Here is a 20,439-nt window from a genome sequence, read left to right as displayed (position 1 = left end):
TCTGAGCAGGGTCTGTGAACTTTATTTGGTCCTGTTCTCTGGAGCAAACTACCTGATGGCCTGAAATCTGTCACAGCTGTGTCTACGATCAAAAGGAAACTGAACACCTTTGTGTTTTCTCCAGCTATTAATTAGTTACCGTTGGTGTGTTGGCCTGTTTGTGTGGTTCGGGGCTGTGGGGTAGATGCAGTTGTCAGCATCTTTTTGACGGTAGCTTCTTAATACATTATTAACATGGCTGTTTTCTAATTACAGGTGAATTATTTCCGTCTTTACTTTGTTGTTTTTACAGTTCATACCCATTAGGTATAATGTCTGGGAGTGGTATAGACGTGAGGAACGGTTATTTCCTTCATGTTGTGTGACTAGAGAACACCTCTTTTCTCTTCTCCATTTAATTGTTGCAGTTGCACTTTCTTGTATTTTATGTATTATGAGCTCGCCTTGCCTAAACAGCATCATAGCAGCCAATCAGACCATTCAGACTGCGGTTTGCGTGTTGGCCTCAAGTTCAACCTGTATCACCTGGCAACGCAGAAACCAGCCTAACAAGTCTGAGAAGCTGCTCATCTGCCTTTAATCCTGCTCACATGTTATTTGGCTGCATCAGTGAGGACAGATGAAGAGCTGAGTGGCACCGCCGCTCGCATCGACTCCAGTGATCACATTACAAAACCTCATTATCTCTATAACACTAATGGAAAAAAAAAAAAAAATACAGGGAGAACACCAGAGTAATCACTTTTAAAGTTTTATTCATTACGCTGCAGTTTGACTACAGCATAAGTACAAGCATAAAATCTTTGACTACAACAGCACTTAGAGCAACATTTTTTGATTTTTTTCTTCTTTTCTGTAAAAGTATTGCAATAACAGACCTTAGGCCTAAAACCTATTACATCACAATTGCTTAAATAAAAAGAGGCAAAAATACACAACAATTTTACCTCTGTGTTTGGATATATATATATGCACTGTATGGTTACTGAATACAGTCATATATACATGTAGATTTCAGCACAGAGGGGGGAGGAGGGAACGAGAAGGATTCATTTTGTAAATAAAGCAAACCGATGTTACAAAACCCATGATGGAAGCAGTCCTATGGTAACTGTCAAGACAGAGAGAATACCAAACTGTTGAGACGTTATCATTGTTATTATTATCATTATTATTAAAATCTGGAACGATAAAAACAGCTACTTGTTGTCAGCAGTTGAGTACAGACTTCTGATAAGTGGAAAGAGGGAGCGCGCTGCAGGGGGAGAAATCAAATAAAATTCAGTCTGAGCCCAAGTTAGTTCTTCAAGCTAGTGCAGGAAACGAAAAAAAGGTCTATTAAGAAGAAGATACAATAGAGACTTTTCCAAATTAAAACTACACAACTGCCACTTATTTGGTGCTTTGAAGAGAAAATGGCGCGTTGCTATGTACATCGTCTATAGATAAGAATGAACATGCTCTGCGGTTATTGTACAGTGGAGTTATTTTCAGTACATACTGTAAATAAATGACTGCAGATTAAACATGACTTTTGTTTCAATATACTGTGCCACATATAACATTGTAATGTAGAAAATTAAAAAATGACAATAATAAAGAGAAAAGTTAAATGACAGTTTTAACGGCATTTTTCCACTCGTTTCACGCTGGTGCAACTTTCCAATCTTGACCAAAAAAAGGGAATGACCATTTTTCCTTTCATGTTTTTCCATTTTTTTCTGTTCAACATTAATGCGATCAGAAGTCAGTGATCCTCCTGTAACGGAGCTGAAATGCTTTAACCAGAGCCTAACATCCAGCCAGATCTACAGCAGTGCTGAGTGTGCTCCACAGATTTATACTTTGGCAGATATACAAAATTACAGCTGAAATGAACAAAAATATTGTTAAGATCTATGAGTACAGACACATAGTCTTCCATATTTGGAAGTGCTGACGGCTCTCGTGTGCAGTGGTCATGTGACGCGTCTCCCAAACCAGACAGCTTCGGCTTCTTTTGTTCAACGATTTACAAAGCGAGTTGAAAATTCAACCGGGGCCCGGCTGAAGTCGTGGCATAAACACCAACTGATGTGTGTGTGTGATTTCTGTTTTCTTAAAAGATCTGTGTAATAGAACTATACATTTGTTAGATGATTATGGTGAAAATAAAACCACGAGCCAGTACCCAAATGATGGCAAGCACTGTGTAAGCTTGTTTTTAGATGATCCAATAAACAAGTGAATAATATCCTTTCTCAACAACTTCCTTAATCCAGAGGTTATCTCATCCTTATCATAACAGACTATTATTTATAGCAAAATATTATAAGTAGTAATTTGTATTTGAGTTGCAACCATATTCTAAGCATACTTTTCAAACCATGTTTTCTCATTAAAAAAAGACAAAGCATGTTTTTAACTGTAGGCATTTACAAATTTGATGCTGCCTTCTTAAAATTCTTATATTGTCTATACATTATATTACATTATTCACAACATTTTTTTGTGGTTTCTACCCATTGGGTAGGATATGTGCATAATATATTCAAGTTATATACAGCACCTTACAAACAAACATAAAGAAAGACAGACTACTGAAAAAAGCACCGTTGGAAGTGAGGCACAACGAAGGTGGGAGCTTTTTGAGTGCAAGTGGGTTCCTATGTCTGCTCCACACACTGGTCAAATTACTGGTTGAAATGGCTTCAGTTGCTTCTCCAGGGGTGACCGCTGCTGTCTAGCATAATGGAAGCGAGCAGGCTGGTGAGCCCGCTCGCAAACACCGCCGGTGCACTGATCTTAACCGGAACTCAGAGCTAAAAATGGTCAAGGTTGAGCCGCAGCTTGGGGAGGCAGCCGGCGTTTTGCTGACATGGAAACAGGCACGCCGGTCCTGCGGTCACCAAATTTATAGTTTCATGTAGACCTTGAATTAAATGCGGTTTTTGCCCACTTCGCTGCAGGATCAGATTCTGGCCTAGCTAACCTTTTCTCACATATTTCTGTTCCATTCTGCCAGACAGGCGGTCGAGCCTGAGATAAAGCACCTGTAAGGATTCCAAGCAGCAGTTTCACTGAGGTGTGGTCTGCTCAAACATGAACATTAGGCACCTTATTTACTCACATAATAGTAACATGCAAACCTCCTTGTAGAAAACATAAAATTCATCTTTATATCCTCAATTTACAAGCTATGACTGCGCGGACAGAACAAGGCGAGAAAACAAGAGAAAGAAGGAAGGGAAAGTGGAAAGAAACGCAGGTTTGAAGCAGGTCCGTACAGCCAAAGGCAAAAGTGTTGGGACAATCTTTTCACAACTGATTCGCGTCGATTTCTGTGTAACAAAATGAAAACGTGTCAATAGGGGTCTTACAGGACACAAGACCACGTTTTTGTCTCAATACGTGTGCTTTTGACTGCAGATGGTCGGATTTCTGTCCTTCTAGTTTTGGGTGAGTTGAGGGGACAGGATGGACAGAAGGAGGGGGGGGCATGAGAAGCAGCAGTAGCAACAATAGTAGCAGTAGCAGCAACAGCAATAGCAGCAGCGATGTAGTAACACACACATACACAACTGTAGAGCCAGATGGACACACTGACCAGAAACACACAACTGGGACACATGCATACATTCAAACACACTGATGCTAACGGAATCAGAAGGCGTTCGTTCAAACTGACCCAAAACCTTTTTCCCTCCACCATCATGACATCTGAATGGTGTAAAGTCAGATGGGAGCTCTAAGTGCACAAGGAGAGGACTACAGGAACATTTCCAGGTTCCCAGTTTGATGTTTCAACTGGAATTCAGCTCATCATAAGGCCTCTCCGCTGCATTAGCATTACATGATACTTTCAAATACTCATTAATGCTGCATTAGGCAACTTCACACTGGCTGTAACTAGCACCAGCAGAGGATAACTGAATGTCTCAAAGTGTGAAGAACTTAAGTCCGTAGAAATCATGAATCAAATTATTGAGAGCATAAAAAAGATACCTGTGTCCCAATTCCATAATATATACTAATAGTATACAGTATGTACTATATACTTATTATCATAGTATACTGTTTTTGCAATTAGTATACAAGAAATCTATGTATTTTTCTTACTTTTTTCTGTGCTGTCCTAACAGGAAGTAATAAAAAATGTGTGCTAACAGATGTCAATCAAACTGCGACTTTGGAATGCCACTGCCAATTAAAGGTGGGGTATGCCATTCTGGAGAAATCCAACACCATGACAAATATCATGACAGAGCGAACAACGACACAGCAAGTCATGTAACTGATGTTAGCTAGGTTGTGGGTTAGCAGACTGTCGCTACAGTTGCTGCTGCGAAGCTAACAGGCAGAGAGGACGAGATGTTTCCCAGAGCCAGCACAGCAGCTCCAGACAGCGATGCACACAACTCTCCTGCTACTATAGCTAACATCACAACAACAGCATATCTTGGCAAACTAGAAAGGCAGCAGAATGTCCGTGGGCAAGTCGTTTAACGTTACCTGACACACAAATCCTGGCTGGAATAGTGTTGGCTTGGTCCGAGCCACTTTGTCTGTTTCCCATTTACAGAGCCAGGGCTGTGTACAAACACTGCAGGTTTTTTTACAGCGCACACACTGAACGGACAGCTAGCGGACCGTGAGGAGATATTCACTGAATTTGACAAAAAGACGTGTTGGATTAGAATCGCATACCCCACCTTTAAAAGATAAGTCTGGTGATATTCTATATTTTTCTTATCAGTAAATCCCACAAAAAGACCAAAACCAACAATGTGTTGATACTACAAAAAAGTATTGTGTGTATAATGAAGCCTGATATATCTTATTCCTCTGTGCCATAGAGCTCCATTGTTGTCCAAAAACTGTAAAACACATCAATGAGCCACACTGTTGGACTGGGTAACATGTTCCTTCATTACCATGAACACACACACTGTAGTTTCAACTCAGTCCCACATACACCGTCCTGCTGCCCCAAATACTCACTAGAGCGCCAAATGTGTATTAATCCGCCGCTGAAAATAGTCCCCAACAAATGCACTATTTACTCCTGTTTGTTTTCTAAAAACTACAGTGAGCAGCTGTTTTAGGAACACTTTTCCAAAAATTGTGAGGGTGAAAGTTCCTTCTTGACATTGGAAACGGTAGTTTGACAAAAAAAAGTTTTTACTCAAGGTCCACTTACTACCTTTATCGGGAACTTTCCACCACCTATCACAGTCTTCCTCAGCACATGGAGTTTCCTCAGTTATAACATGACCCAAGTATGGAACTTTGGTCACGTGATAACAGGTGGTAGTATATATGGGGAAGAGATAGTAATCCCTTTCTCTGTTCAAAAATAGTCTTTGGTGTTGGCCTTAGGAGATTCACATCCAATGCCAAAGACCAGCTTTGGAAAAAACAAGTGGATGATGAGCTAAGAAATTTTTGTCAAACCATATAATTGGGTTTTTAAAGATTTACATCTTCAGTAGGAACAGTGGGCTTGGGGCCACAGACACGGTAGGGAAGTCTGAAAGTATAGACAGGCAAAGGAACACACTGTAGGTTTTGGTCTTGTCATGTGACAACACCAGCCTTATCCTCCCAATCTCCTCAAAGAGAAAGCAAAATTCTTTTCCAAAGATTTAGAACTTTCTATTTTCTTTTCTCAGATCTTCCTCGAGCTGTCGCACCACCACTATTTGTTTTAATATTTTGCAGCAGTGAGCAGCTCCTCTATTTCCTTTGTGCACTGCATTGAGGGACGATAGTATCCATCTACACTGCACTCACAACAAATGTCTTTAGTGTACAAACTGAGTATACTCCATTTTTACACTTTTTTTTGTATGAACACACTACATACTCAAAACCTGCTGAGAATAAGTATGTAGTATGAAATTGGGACACAGTGTGTGAATCTACTGTATCACCATTATCAAGAAAGGTGTAGTTTACTTGTGCAGCTATAATGGAACCTGTGGGGTGGACTGTGGCATGCACTCTCTTTGAGCTTTTACAGTGAGGTCACTTCTGCACCACGATAGCAACCACAATGCATCTCTGGCTTTAATGAAAGCTTAATTAATGATGTGTTAATATGGACAGTGCCAAATAAGTAATATGTCCTTGAATCTCTAAACTCAGCGGCTAATAAATCACTCCGATAAACACAGACACACGCGTACACACACACACACACACAATGCTCCTGCAGGAGCATTAAGTGCTTTTCTGTGTTGTTAAAAGGTCTAACCAACACATGTACACGCACACAGACACACACAGGGAGGAGAGGACTGCACTAGCACACTGCCAAACAAGGGCTCCACTCCAGTCTCCACTTTAAAGGGCTTGGCGGACTCTGCATCATTTGAACGCACTTTTTCTGCACACGGATGGAAGGAGGGATGATGAACAGTGTTAACCAGAGACACTGTTAAAAAGCTGGGATGGGGGGGGGGGCACCGGCGTTGAACGCAAACAAGATAGAGAGACAGAGAAAGCGCAAGAGCAGAGGAGAAGGCAACGATGAGCAGAGAAAAAGGCTCGATTTTCAAAAAGGTTTTCTTTTACAAAAAGGACCCTCCCATAGCCCTTTGACTTCGACCACAGACAGTTTTCGTTTAAAACCTGATCGCTGTGCTGGCGGATGCAGACAGGAATCTTCACTTTGTGTCATCTTGGGGTTTTTTTGTGGCTTTAGAGACGTGAAGACGGAGAGCCGAGCCTTCTTTTTTTGTTGTTTTTTTGTGTGTTTCCGTTGTCATGGCGGCGGGGTTCGTGTTCAGTGTTGGCTGTTGGCAGAATGCACTGTGCATGTCGAGATGAGCGGTGGGGGTGTATGGACGCAGGAAACAGGAAAGAGGAAGTGTCAGGTGTTCAGAGGTCGGGTCAGAGTTGAAAAGTGAAGAATCTGCTGTGACCAGGCTGCTGGATGGACGGTTAGATATGTTTTTTTTGTTTTGTTATGGAGTTATGTTATTCTTTGTTAACTTGATATCCAACCAGATGGCCAGATTTTCCAGAAATGTTAGTATGGAGCATGTTGGATCTTGCCAAGCAGCTCTCATCTTTTTAAGAGATTAGGTACTACTCTGGTTTGGGAAACCCATCTCATCAAATCTTGTAACAAACTACCAGAGGAAGTAAGAAATGTTTCGTACACCCAGCGGCTGGTCATGAGGCAGATTTCTTCCCCACTCGGCTGAAGTGTACACAGACGTGAGCAGTACAAGGTTATTCTCTTACTAAGTCTCACTGTGCCTGTGGTGTAAGCAGACAGAGATGTTGTAGGCTGGGTACGAGTATTTCTTGCGGTTTTCAAAAAAGGAAGGACATAAGCTTATAATACTTGTTTTGTTTTTTTTTTTTGCTCCCAACTGTTTAAACAACTTTGGAGCCAAAGTTCAATCAGTCAGTCCATTCATGAAAAGGACAAAAAAAAAAGAAGAGAAAAACAAACACATCATCATTATTATCATCACATAGCATAATTTCCCTCTTCTCTTTTACAACAAAAAGATAGTGCAACTTTTAGATAACTTTTCTTTTTTGTGTTTTGAATGTTAGAACGAGTCTTTTTTTCCCCCCCTTGCTTTGCTTCCTCTTGAACCTTGGCACTAAGATTTGGGTTTGTGAGTCTGTTTTGTTGTGTTCTCTGTAAGTCCTTGATTCTCAGTTCTCGCTTTGTGCACAGATCCCGGTCCGAAAAAGAAACAAAAAAGAAAAACATCATCCTCAGTTCCTGGGGACAGAGCCGTCACCGAGGGGACAAAAAAGCAAATCATTTCAGTCTGTATGTTTCTTTCTCATGTAGAGGAGAAAAAACTCTCCACGCAGTGCATACATCCGGCCCCAGCAGTGCTAGCTGTTTGAATTACTAACATTGGAAAGAAATTGAAATGAAATCAACTCTTGGTTCCTCTCTTTCCTTGTTTTGTTGTAGCTAGTGTTGATATTTATTTGTGCATGGGAGTGTGGAGAGAGGACATGAGACAGAGAGAGAGAGCGATAGAGAGACCACTGCTTACAGGTGATCAGGGGTGAAGAGGAGAGACAGTTTTCAGTCTGGGGTGGGTGGCCCCACCTGCCCCCCCACACAATTCTTCACACCAGGTCCTCCGGTTGGCCGTCCTTGGCCTTGGCAGGTACTATTGTGCTTTCTGATTGGCTCTGCTGCTGGATCGTCCTGCTCCCCGGCCCCCCCACCCTCTGGTTATTGCTGTGCTGGTGTAGAAAGAATGCTGAGCCGGGGTAGTGGCCCATCACCTCGCTGTACGCTGGCGGGGGGCCCTCCATGCGCCCGTGGCTGCTGGAGTTAGCCACACTGATGCCCGAGTTACTGCTGGGCGGTCTTGGACCGCCTCCTCCCATTCCTCCCCCTCCTCCACCCACCCCTCCCATGCCCCCGCCTCCTCCCATGTCGATCAAGTCACTGTCGTAGATGGTCCGGTTGGGCGGCGCCCTCACCGACTCGCGGTTGAGCTCCATCTGCTGCTCAGGGTCGCGGAGCTGCAGGGTGCAGGGCCCCTGGTACGGTGGGGGCTCCTCACCGTCCGACAGCGAGATGGTGGGCGGCAGGTCAATCTGGTGCTGCAGGTAGGGGTAGGTGGGCTGGAAGCGGCTGAAGCGGTCGCGCTGCATGAAGGAGGGAGCGGTGAAGCGATCCCTGGCCTGGGGAGCGTATAGTACCTGAGAGAAAGACAGAGAGGGAGGGAGGGAGGGAGGGAGAAAAGGAGGGGAAGGGGGAGGAGGAAAGGAGAGTAAGGCGGGAACACAAGGTAGGAAGTAGGGAAAGGAGAACAGATAGAAGAATACAGTTAGTACAGTTCAGTTATGACAGCTAGCTAGCATCAACAGGCAACAGGGTTAAAATCAGTATCACAATATTAATATTTTTCTGATATATAACACAACATGGCAAATGTATGCATATAAAACAAACTGATGTTCAGTGCAGTGAACTGTGTGTATTCCACTGTAATGTATTACATCAGAAAAAACTCTTGAAAAGTGTAAAACAACAACTTCAACACCTATTTTTGCTTAATTACAATTTGCCTGGAATTATTAATTTTGAGAATTGCCTCTGTAATATTAAGAATTCTGTAAAATGAAAAACATATAATCATATGACGATACCAGTGACAGACAAACAAATGATAATAGTGAATTGCACAGCCCAACAATATTATTATACCTATGAATATGTTTTAGTGTCAAACACTTGGAAAGGACTCATTGTATTATCATAACTTGAGCCATTAAAACTGAAAAGTTCTCACAGAGCTGTGAGTAAATCACTTTGACGCTATTCGTGTGTGCAAGGAGTCAGTTGGATCAGGCAGAGAAGGACTCTAATGGGCATGCTCTATGAAATCAAAAATGTGGAAGCCTGAAAACCCTTTTTTACCATATGTCCCCAGTAAGCAACTATCACTAGAATGAATGAGGCACCATCTTGGAACACAGTATCTCTCAGTTTCTCAATACATCCATAGTGCTGAACCCCACGTTGGGAACTAACTAAACTGTATCTCAAAATCAGCCATCATGACGTTTATTACAGTGGAGTATGCTGAGTATACTAAATATCTTATTGCTAACTGCTCAGAAAATGCATTTCTCTGCCATGTATCACCAATTAGTTATTAAAGACATAACAGTGTAATAACATTAAACTGGAGAAAAAATCTATAGTACCTTCTAGAACAAGACAACAGTCAACACATTGGTACATCCTCCAGGTATTATCAGAAGTCTTCGCCTCAATTAGCTCTTCAGACTGTGACTGCATGATCCATTTCTTCATTTCTCACATTTCTGTCCAATTCAACACATTTCTGCTGTGGCTTGTCATTATCAGAGGGAACCCATTTCAATTAGTGACTGTGGCTCTAATAGTCAACCCCCACTGACAAGGCAGTCTGGATGGAGAGAACAACAGACTGGAAAAGACCTGGGGGGGGTAGAGGATCAGGGCAATTGAAATGGAGAGAGAGAGAGAGAGAGAAAAAAAGAATGGAACGGAAAGGATTAAAAAGAAAGGCTACTGAGATAATGAGAGAGTACAGAAAGGAGAGAAGAAGAAAGAGCCATGAAGATAAAGAGAGGAAGGAGAGCTAGAAAGATAAAGACAGAAAGAAACAGAAAAGAGAGGAAAAAAAGAAAAAGTATAGCGGGGGAGAGAAAGGTGTATAGCTGATAGAGGGAGCAGAGCGCAGCAGAGCAGGGCAGCTCTCAGACGGCTGTCTAGACAGTGTCAGGGGAGGTGTTGCTGATTAATGACGCACCAAAAACCATCCACCCCCCCCTGCCACACACACACACACACACACACACTCTCACTCACTCACTCACTCAGCCCCCTTCCCTGCATCTATCAGCCACCCACACTCATTGGCTGCGTCTCCCTCTGCGTTTGTCTCTCTATGGCCTTTTCCTTTTTTCCCCAGGTCTCTGGGTGCTTTAATATCAACACTGTTTTTACCTCCCTTCACCTGCCTTCTCCTCTTTTCTCTCTCTATCCACCCTTCATGTCTGTTTCTCTCTCTCTTCTTCTCCTTTAGTTTTGTTTACACAAGACTTTTCGCTGGGAGGGTACTCCAAATGAAAGCAAATCTGCTGTGTTGCAAACTTGCCCTTTTTCCTACACAAAGTGCCACATTTGGCTTTGAAAGCCAAAGTGTGCTAAACTTCTCACACAGCCTCAAAATACTATTGTCTGCAAGTTATCAATACTGTCACGTGATTGGTTGTGTTTTCGAGTGTTCTTTGAACTCCGTGTTTCTAGTTTTCCCACTGCATCTCCTCCCACCGTGACTCGTAAGCTCCTCCATCTGGCATGCACACCATTAAGCAAACAGATCACCAGTCACAGTGAGTATACTGGCATTTGTTTGCAGTTCTGTATTTAGGAATCTTTGAAAACATGCCAAATTTGATTTTGTTGTGAGTATAGTGCCAGCTGTACCCAGCGCGACTTACAAGCTTCAATTGATCAAATATTTACTAGCAACCGAAATGCAAATGTCAGGATCTTTGTGCTGTGACAATATTCCTGTAACTACAGAACAATTATTCACGGGCGAGTACTAGGAAAATAAGCCGACTAAGAAAGAGAGAAGAGACACATTTCTTTTGTAACACAACAAGTAAAGCAAGTAGATTAAACAAGAGAGATCACTGAGTGGGTTCAGGTCTTCTTTCTCAGTTTGACTCATCTTTATAGCCTATACTTTCTCTCTACACTGCCTCTGGATGTCAAAAATGTTAAACGTTAAATGTGCTGCTTGTAGCAAGTTATCATCTACAAGTCATTTCCATAAACTGTATAATTAGAGTTCTTTTTAACCACACAGAAACAAGGCCATAGAAACCAAATCAGATTTGGCAGGAATTCTGCCAATTTGCTTTACGGCACCAAGGCAGTTTGTTTTATGGCACAAAACAGGAAGATGGGAGCTCCACTTTTGGCACAAATTAATGTGGTTTTCTTGCAAAGACGAAAAAAATATTTCCTACATGTTGAACCTTTTCAACAAAGGTAACGGAACAGACACACATGGAAGAAATCCATGAGGTAATGGTAACATCGGGGGTTATGAGAAATTTGACTCATGCTAACAATACCATTAGCATAAAACAGAGACTACCAAAGGTCTTGTCCATACTATCATTTGTTTATGGTAATTATTCCAAGGCTACACAGTTATTTAACTGTGATGCATACAGCATCTTTTAAAGTGGGAGTCACATGACCCAGTTGGTGGAGACACACAGGCAGCCTGAGCAAGAAGTTCAGATTAGCGTCGTGGAACTTATCCTGCTTTTGTAGTCTACAACGGTCAGACGAAGCGTTTCGCAGTACTTACTTGCAGTTAATTAAGTACCAGTGCTCATATCAAGATGGCGACAACAACCGTCTGGGGCACACAGAGTTAGCACATGTTGCTCAAAATATATCAAACATTTTTTGCAAAGTTGCAGAAAATGTCTGCTGATTTAGCCAGTCTGGACGACATACATCTAACTACAGCCTTGACAACAAAACAAAAGTTGTCTTCGCTGATTTCACAGATGTCTGACGTGGAGAAAAGGGTGGAGTGGCTAATGGACACCGATAAGAAGACATGAAGGCCTCCCTGGAGGCTAATCGACGACCTATGCAAAAAACTTGAACAGCCGCAATAATCCCTGACTTGATAATACTTTGTGAGGCTTGCAACACAGTAGAGGACAGTTTGGTGTTGAAAAGAACCCTTTTAGCCATGGTTCTACATATAGCTGTCATGGTGCTGTAAATATCTGAATCTAAATGCAACAGATCAGGGTCCTCAGACTCATCATGGTCGTGAGCGTAGCCATAACCCTGCTCGGTCTGCCTCCTCACTGTGAACAAGACTTGGCTGTGGGTTTAACAGGGGTCAGCGTGGTGGTGGCCTTACCTCCGAGGCACCTTGTCGAGAGCCGCCGTCTGAAGGCCACAGACACCCATCCTATACATGGAGACAGAAACAACAAAAAAGATTTTAAAAAGTTCCCAGATTGTTTGAAGATTGTTCTACACCTAATTTTTGGTTGAGCTTTAGCGTGATTTTCACATATTCATGGTACTAACAAATATGACAAGTTACTGTATCTTTACTTACTAATGTTGACAAGGTGATCAGTTAATCTCTTTATTTTAACGTGTATATGACAATGTGTTAAATTCATGTTAGATGTACTGCTAGTGATAAAGCTTTAGAAATCAACAATCATTACTGCTTTGTTGTTTGTTATGTCTGGAATGGTTTTTGATGTGAGACCATTAAGCAGAGGATATAAACTTTTTTTTCTTAAAAGAATGATGAAGACGGGGAAAAAAAAAAAAACACCCAATAAGTAACAACTTAATGAGGACAGAAAAGATGAAACAACAGTGCTGAGAAACGCCTGATGGCTTCAAACCCAAAATCCTGCCCTGTTTGGGAGCGAGGACAACAAAAGGCAGACGGCTCCCGTCTTAAAAATAGGCAGGATAAAAGCTACAACAAAGAAACACAACTATCAAATAACTGCAGTTTCCCTTCGTCTACATTTGACTTGAGGATCTTTTCTCAGATGGCACAGCACAACAATATTTAGTGAGAAAAAAGAAAGATGAAAAGAAGGACAAACATGCATAAATCCTGGTTGTTTATGTGTCTGTTAGGGGCAAAGGCCATTGGCTATTCTTCCAAATAGCACATTCTCTGCTATGGGGCTTTGTTGGCTTGTTGCTTTCTGATGTTGCATTTATGGCATTTTTTTGTTTTGTGCCTGCTTCTGTTTGCATAATTTTTGTTTTGAATGGACGGTACAGAGCAGAGAGTGAGAGGAGAGATGAAAAAGACGAGTGGAGAGGTTATTAGCTGAATTTAAATAATCTGTAACGGGACAACGACGCATACAAAAGCTTTCATCTGTTTGTCAGATACTGGTCTAGAAGCTCAATATATCAATGGACCAATAATTTTGCATCATGGATCAAATTCTGTACCTGAGCCTTTTTCAGTGGATGCAATCTTGCAATGTGCGTATATGCAAGTTTGTATGTGTGTGTGTATTTGTCCCAGAGTGTCGACATGTCAGTATGGGGGCAGAGCCACTGCTGTCTAGACGGCGCTGTAGTGAATTAAACATCAAGGCCTGACAGAGTCTGGCTCTGAAGAAACCAATTCGGCAAGTTCACCTAACAGACTGGAGATAAGCTGTTACCTCAGTGAAACTGGGACAGAGACTCCGACAGGGATAAAAGGATTCATTTAGCTCAGCGCAGCTTTACTGGGAACAAACTGGTAAGCTATGTTTGTCCTGCTTCAGAAATAAAGAAATGTACTGTCACAATAAAAACGCAAGGGACATTCAGTGAGAACAGATGAACAGACAGACATGCAGTTTTTCACTCACAATCAGTTTAGATCAAAATGTTACTGGCATGGATACTGAAAGAACAGTACAGCCAGAGCAGCTAAACACAGCCCAATACAAACAGTATCTTTCTGTCTCTCATTCACTCTCACACACAGACACAAACAGAGTGTTACTGACCTGCTGCAGGGCATGGTCGTGCCTGCGGGCCTGGCTCTGCCTTGTTATGAAGGACCAGGTGGAGAGCTTGTAGTGGTTGAGCAGGCAGATGATCACCACCACCATCACTGTCATCACCACGATGATGATGACGATCTGAACAAACTCCAGTTCAGCTGCACAAACAAAGGAGAGAGGGGGATTAGCATCAAACATTTACAAGAGATGTGGGTCCAAAATAATTTGAATCAATAAGTGAAGCCTAATAAAAAGAAATCATTAAAGTGCTCAGGAAAAAAACAAAACATGTGAACGTCTACAAATCCACGACAGCTGGGCATCTAAGCTGAGGAAGATCCTGTGAAAAAGGCTTATTTACAAAAGAATTCGACAATTCATGACAATTGGACAAACTCCATCAGCTAATGAAGATCTTGTGCTATGATCAAAAGCTCCAGAACAGCTACTAAATGGATCTTTTGGTGACATTTCTCAACTGGGAAACAATGTTTTCAGGGAACTGAACATATTTATGATTTTTTTAAGGAGCCACAGATTCCCAGATTGAGCACTATTCTGACAGACTGTTAAAGCTTGTGTTCACCAGCAGGGGGTAGCAGAGGTCAAACTCCAAGTCACAGAGTGAGTATACTGTATGCGTGGTTTATATGTGTCAGTGTGTGCCTGAGGATTTGACAGAGAAAAGCTTCAAATCACAGAAAAGATGAGTGTTGAGACTGGGATGTCTGTCCCAGCATACAGTGGTTTCTTTGTGGAGACTCTGAATAACTGTGGTGTTTCTGCCCTCAACAAACAACAGTGAGTGTCACACTCACACCAGCATCAGAGCTGATCTGGGATGACCTCCCAGATCAGGGCACCACTGGGAGACACAATGATCCCTGCCTTACAGTCACGTCTGCCCCTCGTCTCTTGTTCATTGTTTCGTCCTTTTTTTCTTCTCCTCCCACTCTGTCACTTTGAACCCTTCCTGTATCTCCACTTGCCCTCCATCTCTCTATCCATCTTTCCTCTAACCCAATCCCTCCATCCTCCTCTTTCTCTCCCACAAGTCTAATCTTGCATTCTCCCAACTCTTCCTGCCTTTAACAATGTTCCCTCTTGTTCCCTCTTGCACTCCCACCATCATTCTTTGTCTGTGTTTCTTATTCTTCATTGTCTCCCATTTTCAGTTTATCTCTTCCTCTGTCTATCCCTCCTTCCTCTCTCTCTCCTCCTCTTCACTGCCTCCCTGTCTTCAGTCTGAGACTCTTTTGTCTTTTGTTGTGTGTTGTCGGTTTGTTCTGAGCAGAAGTCTTGACCTTGTCTGGTCTTGGCACAAAGTCTGACCTCTGACTCACACTCTTACTCACTGCTGGACACTCACTCACTTTATGTGTGTGTGTGTGTGTAGTGTCTGTGTGTGTTTATACAGTTTGTGTCCTTGTGTGTACGTGCAGCTCTGTAAGAACAATGACACAATGTACACTCAGCTATTTGAGCTACAATGCCTCCATTCTGGCGGACACCTCCTCCACAAAGCTCTGTATAATTTTAGGAGTATTCCCCCAATCCAGCAGGGCAGTCCCTGACACAACAGGGATGGGATCAGGTAAAGACAAGAAAAAAAGTATGTGAAAAACTGTCAGAGTTAGAGCTTTGATTACCACTGGACAAAATACAAAATACTAAATAAATTCAATCACAAAAAAACTTTCTATTCTTACGAAAAATCTGAAAATGTGCAAGAATCACACAAAATGAAAAATGAAAGCAGGGACCATCCCTGTCCAGTAAAACCCAACCTATCCCAGTCTTCCCAGTCTCCCCGTTTACTGGTCTGCATTAGAGTGGGTTAGTGTCGAGCCTGAGCTAAAACGCAAACCCACCTAAACCTGCCTCTGCTCCAGCACAGCAGCCACGGGGGACGGGTGGGGTGAGACTGAGAGGAAGAAGGCCAACTAGCACAAACCACATACAAGGGAGAAAAAAAACGCTGTGAATAACAAAACCTAAGCCAGTAAAACCAACCGACACTAACCACCAAAGCGGAGGTATGAGGTGCTTAGTGCAAAACATCGACAGACAAGCTCAACAACTTTTCTTTCTTCACTTTTCTGCAAGATGAAAGGCAACGATTGAGGTGGTAAAGAGTTAAACAGATGACTGAACCCCACCTCATTAATGAATTTATTATTATAATGAAGCCAAAGGAACACAAATACTGCACTAAACGGTAGGGGTGTAACCATCCATCGATCTGGATCGATGTATCGATTCAGTGATCAACGATCCAATATCATCAATGCAAAGTGAAAACATCGATCCATATCATCATCTTTAAGATACGCCTTTACTTTGGAATTCCCATGGCATGTCTGTGTCGCCGTTTACGTCCAAGCGCACCTCCTTCCTAAACATTCAAACAGTGCTAGCGCCAAGCAGATAATTGCAAGCAGCCAAGAAAAAGACGATGAGGATATTTACTCCCCTCTCGGGAAGTGTGGAAATATTTTGGATTTCGGGAAAAAGCACATGCCACATGCAAACAATGCTGTTAAAAGATAAAATGCTCACGACGAAGCTGGCCGGGCACCTACGAAAGAAACGCGGCATTGACTCTCGTGCTAGCGTTATCGTGTCAGGTGCTGCCTGCTCACCAGCTTTGACCAGCTTTTGTCTGCAAAAACTGAACCACAACTCTAAAAGAGGGATGAGTGGTGCCATTTCATATTAAATACATATATTATCATATTGCACTTAAACATGAGAAATGTGGCACTTTATAGTGAACAACAGAAGGTCTATTTTTTTAATTAAAAAGAATAGATTGTTTTTCATTTAAATGTTAAAAGTTTTACTGACACATTCAGTTCATAATGTATCATCAAAGGTGGCGATGGCCTAACCCAACCCATTTCTCTCACACACACACAGTTTTTAAGCGATTCGTCACAATATGAGTCACCTAATGTGCAACAGGTATGACAGAGGGAACAAAGTATTGAGAGTGAAGATGAAGAACCAAAACTGCACTAAATGACTGTCTGGTAACGTCATCAACCACATAAGGGGGAAGTGGAGTGTTCTGGAAAAACTTGTGCCAATTCACCCGGTACATTTGAAATATTTAATTGGATAAAAGAAAATAACTTTGATCTGCTGGCAGCGCTAAATAAAAAGCCAGGGGATGACTAAAGTCATTAGAATTCATCTTCTGGGGACCGTGAATGTCTGTACAAGGTTTCATGGCTCCAGTAGTTGTTGAAATATTTCAGTCTGGACCAAAGACAGCCGGACAGAGTGACATTGCCATCCAAAAAGCCATGCAATGATGAAATGAATGAGATGAGAAAAGTCAGAAGAAACAAACCCAATTTCCTTTCTTTCTATCTTGCCAATCATGACGTGACCCCTGAAATGTGTTTTGCAATCCTTTGGGGCGTCCCAACTCCTGGGTTGGGAGCCACTGCCTTCTATGAAAAGACAAAATGCATTGGAAAGCTGTTACGTTGCTAGGCTGACTGTCTCATTTGGGAGTTTGAGCCACTACCAGCCTGGGCCTGTGTGCTCACCACAGCAGCCACAGGGAGGGGACGGAGGGAGGGTTTCCATTCAGAGAACAGACTTCTGGGAAACCAAGTCAACCAGGCCCTTCTGTAAGCCTGCCGGATAAATATCACATACTCTGCCTTCTGCTGTTGTAAAAGCCACACAAACCAGACGCCCGACTCAAAGCTGTCTTCTGTAGTACAGGCGGGGATGTTTTTATAGCTCAAACAAAATAAAAGTAAAGCGGCTGCAGTTAATGGCCTCTCTTCTGAACATCAGGGAGGAAGGAAGCCACAGGAGGAGTTGGGAAAGGAGGAAGGAAGTGTGGGGAGGAGAAGAGATTAAACATGAGAAAAAGAGGCAGGGAAGAGGGGAGGCCTATCCTGGCTGAACCACAGTATCCACCCAGTTCAGAGGCTCCAGAACACAGTGTACAGCACTGACTCTTACACAGGCCAGAGATCAGTGTGAACTGGCAGTCTGCATTACCAGCACCAGTCTGATGTTATTACAACAGTAATCCACTTGTCAAAACGATATCAGCCCGGCGTCTGCAGCACCCTTATTCCTTCAGCAGGCTGAATAATTTGCATTGCAAGCCAGCCGTTCCATCGGTTTTTTCTGCTGTGGTGAGAAGAGAGGCCATCGAGTTTATTTAAATCACGTGAAAGTGACCGTTCAGAGAAGACCATTACTCTACAGCTCTTTCAAACATCTGTACAGACACTGGTTACAATTTGGAAACCACACATATTTACTGTAAGTAGTGTAGTTTACCAGACAAAAAAAAGAAAAACATAAAAGTGGTTTAACCCGAAGAGTATAGATCAAATATACTTTCAGGTTGTCTAAAAAACTAATTTTCAGCAAAATTGGCATGAATTTGGTGACAGCAGTGTTGCCAGAAGAAATGGGTTTTCCACCCAAGGAGGCTACTTTTTATTTTATTGCATGGGTAAAAATTGCTTTGGGCATCTTGTGATAACTTGGGTTGCTTTGTTATCGTTTGGGTGGTTTCTCTCAAAAAGGCTATATTTCATTGAATTGGCCTTTTCCTCTTCTAGTAGTAGTATAATTATTAACTGTGTAGCTTGCCAAGACATTAACTGCAGCGATTTTCATGACTAAGGAAGTGAATCTCCCTTATCCAGCCACAGTACGGAAGTAGAGAGCTAAAATAATAGTAGTTGTTGTTAAGAGACTACGGGCTGGGTATAATTAGAAATTTCGGACAATACAATACCTGTGTCGACACAATACCTTCGTTTTGGTACTTTGAGGGATATAAATGTTTCTTTTATCTACAAAACTCCTTTTAAAAATTAAAAATACCGGCTTTCAGTACTTGACAGTTTTTGATACTCTGTGCAGACACATTTTGGGCAGTACCCAAAAATATTCAGGTTTGATACCCAGCCCTAGCAGATGCAAACAGCAGTCACAGCAGTATAGCAGCAGCAGTAGCTTGTCCCAATGTCCATTCAAAAAGCCAAAGACTAAAAGAGAGAGTAAACAGCATGGAGAGAGGGAGAGAGGGCACACACACACAGTGACCCAATGACGGCCCTTTGACCTGTGTATGTGTGTGTGAGTGAGAGAGGCCAATGGGAGGTCAGACAGTTCAGCTGACCTGCCAGGGAAAAGAAGCTGTCAGACGCACAACACACAAACAGACAGAAGACACATTCAGACATGTGTACATGAGATTTATACAGAACCAGGACACAATCTCTGGAAAGAGATGCCCATTTTTTTTTTTTTTTCCAATGCTGCGAGCATTTCAAACTAAATTCCATGCACTTGTTAAGACAGAAGTCTTAAAGACAGACAATCTGAAAGCCTGGATACATAAAACCAAATCTGCATGGACAGATACGACTAGACGATAAAGAGAGGAAAATATGTTTTTTGTATTATGGGTAAGTCGACTCTTTAATGACATTAAAATCTGAGACTTCTTGTGAAAAAAGCAAAACCAAAAGAACTGTACTTTCTTCTTGCCAAGTGCCTTGGCTTGTGATAGGTTAAAGGCGTAGACCTAAACACATGTAGTATACTGCTACTGTGTGTCAACACCAGACCGTCTATGGTATATTACAACATGCAAAATGGACCCATTAAAATAAGTAAAATACAATACAGGATAGTTCGTTTTTTTGGTGAGAGTGACAGGTTAACTATTTAGCACACTCATCTCAAACTGGCATAGGACTATCTGTCTACTATTCTCTGCTACCTTAGCAACAGCCTGTTTCAGTGCATAATTCCCTATAACTTGATCAAACTCACACTATTCTACTACTCACATCTATTGCAAATTCATTCCTACTGGCAACAAGAAATAGTTGGGGGAAACTCACTTCTGTGACTAATGAGGGCATACAGGCTTACTCTGTTTGGCCCTGAAATGAAAATGAGGCTAATGGCTATCTATAGATACACACATTCAGCCGGGGGCCTCTAACATTGTTATTGCTCAATAAAGTTAACATTTGAGCTCAGATGACCTTAAACGTGAGAAACCTGGGCCTGGCTGGTTTCATTTGCACAAAGGAGCAGGCTTTTGTCAAAAACCACGAGAATGTATTCCATAATACAGGTTGGATGTATGCTGACAGCAGAGCCTGGGCGTGCAGGGAACGGCTCGCTAGCTGCTTGCTAATTCAGAGTAGGAAAGCTACTCCCACCAGCAAAGGAAATGCCTTTTCTCAGACTGGAGAGACTGAGCTTCAGCTGTTATGAATCCTATCTTGCAGCCAAGCAGCACACAGCCAGAGAAAAAGAGCTAAAGCAGCAGTTTATGGAATTGCAACAGACGACGGTCAGTAAAAACGCAGCCTGACCGTGTGCTGC

The 20,439-nt window shown here is 42.2% G+C and overlaps 1 protein-coding gene across 5 annotated transcripts in view; it reads right to left on the bottom strand.

The window, feature by feature from the left end:
* Positions 1-738: 738 nt before the first annotated feature.
* Positions 739-20,439, bottom strand: part of LOC122880990 (low-density lipoprotein receptor class A domain-containing protein 4-like) — a 228,570-nt gene continuing 208,869 nt past the window's right edge. For 4 of the 5 annotated variants that reach the window (XM_044206588.1, XM_044206590.1, XM_044206587.1 and 1 more), the window contains 3 exons: positions 14,056-14,210; positions 12,429-12,479; positions 739-8,673 (listed from right to left, as the gene is read on the bottom strand). In XM_044206588.1, coding sequence (XP_044062523.1) covers positions 8,089-8,673; positions 12,429-12,479; positions 14,056-14,210 — 791 coding nt within the window. In that variant the 3' untranslated portion in view covers positions 739-8,088. Of the gene's footprint in view, positions 8,674-12,428; positions 12,480-14,055; positions 14,211-15,923; positions 16,027-20,439 lie in introns of those variants that run through there. The other variant, XM_044206586.1, reaches the window with a different exon arrangement.

The sequence above is a fragment of the Siniperca chuatsi genome, linkage group LG9, assembly GCF_020085105.1.
Source record: "Siniperca chuatsi isolate FFG_IHB_CAS linkage group LG9, ASM2008510v1, whole genome shotgun sequence".
NCBI classification, from domain to species: Eukaryota; Metazoa; Chordata; class Actinopteri; order Centrarchiformes; family Sinipercidae; genus Siniperca; species Siniperca chuatsi.
This window is presented reverse-complemented; position numbering and strand designations above follow the sequence as displayed.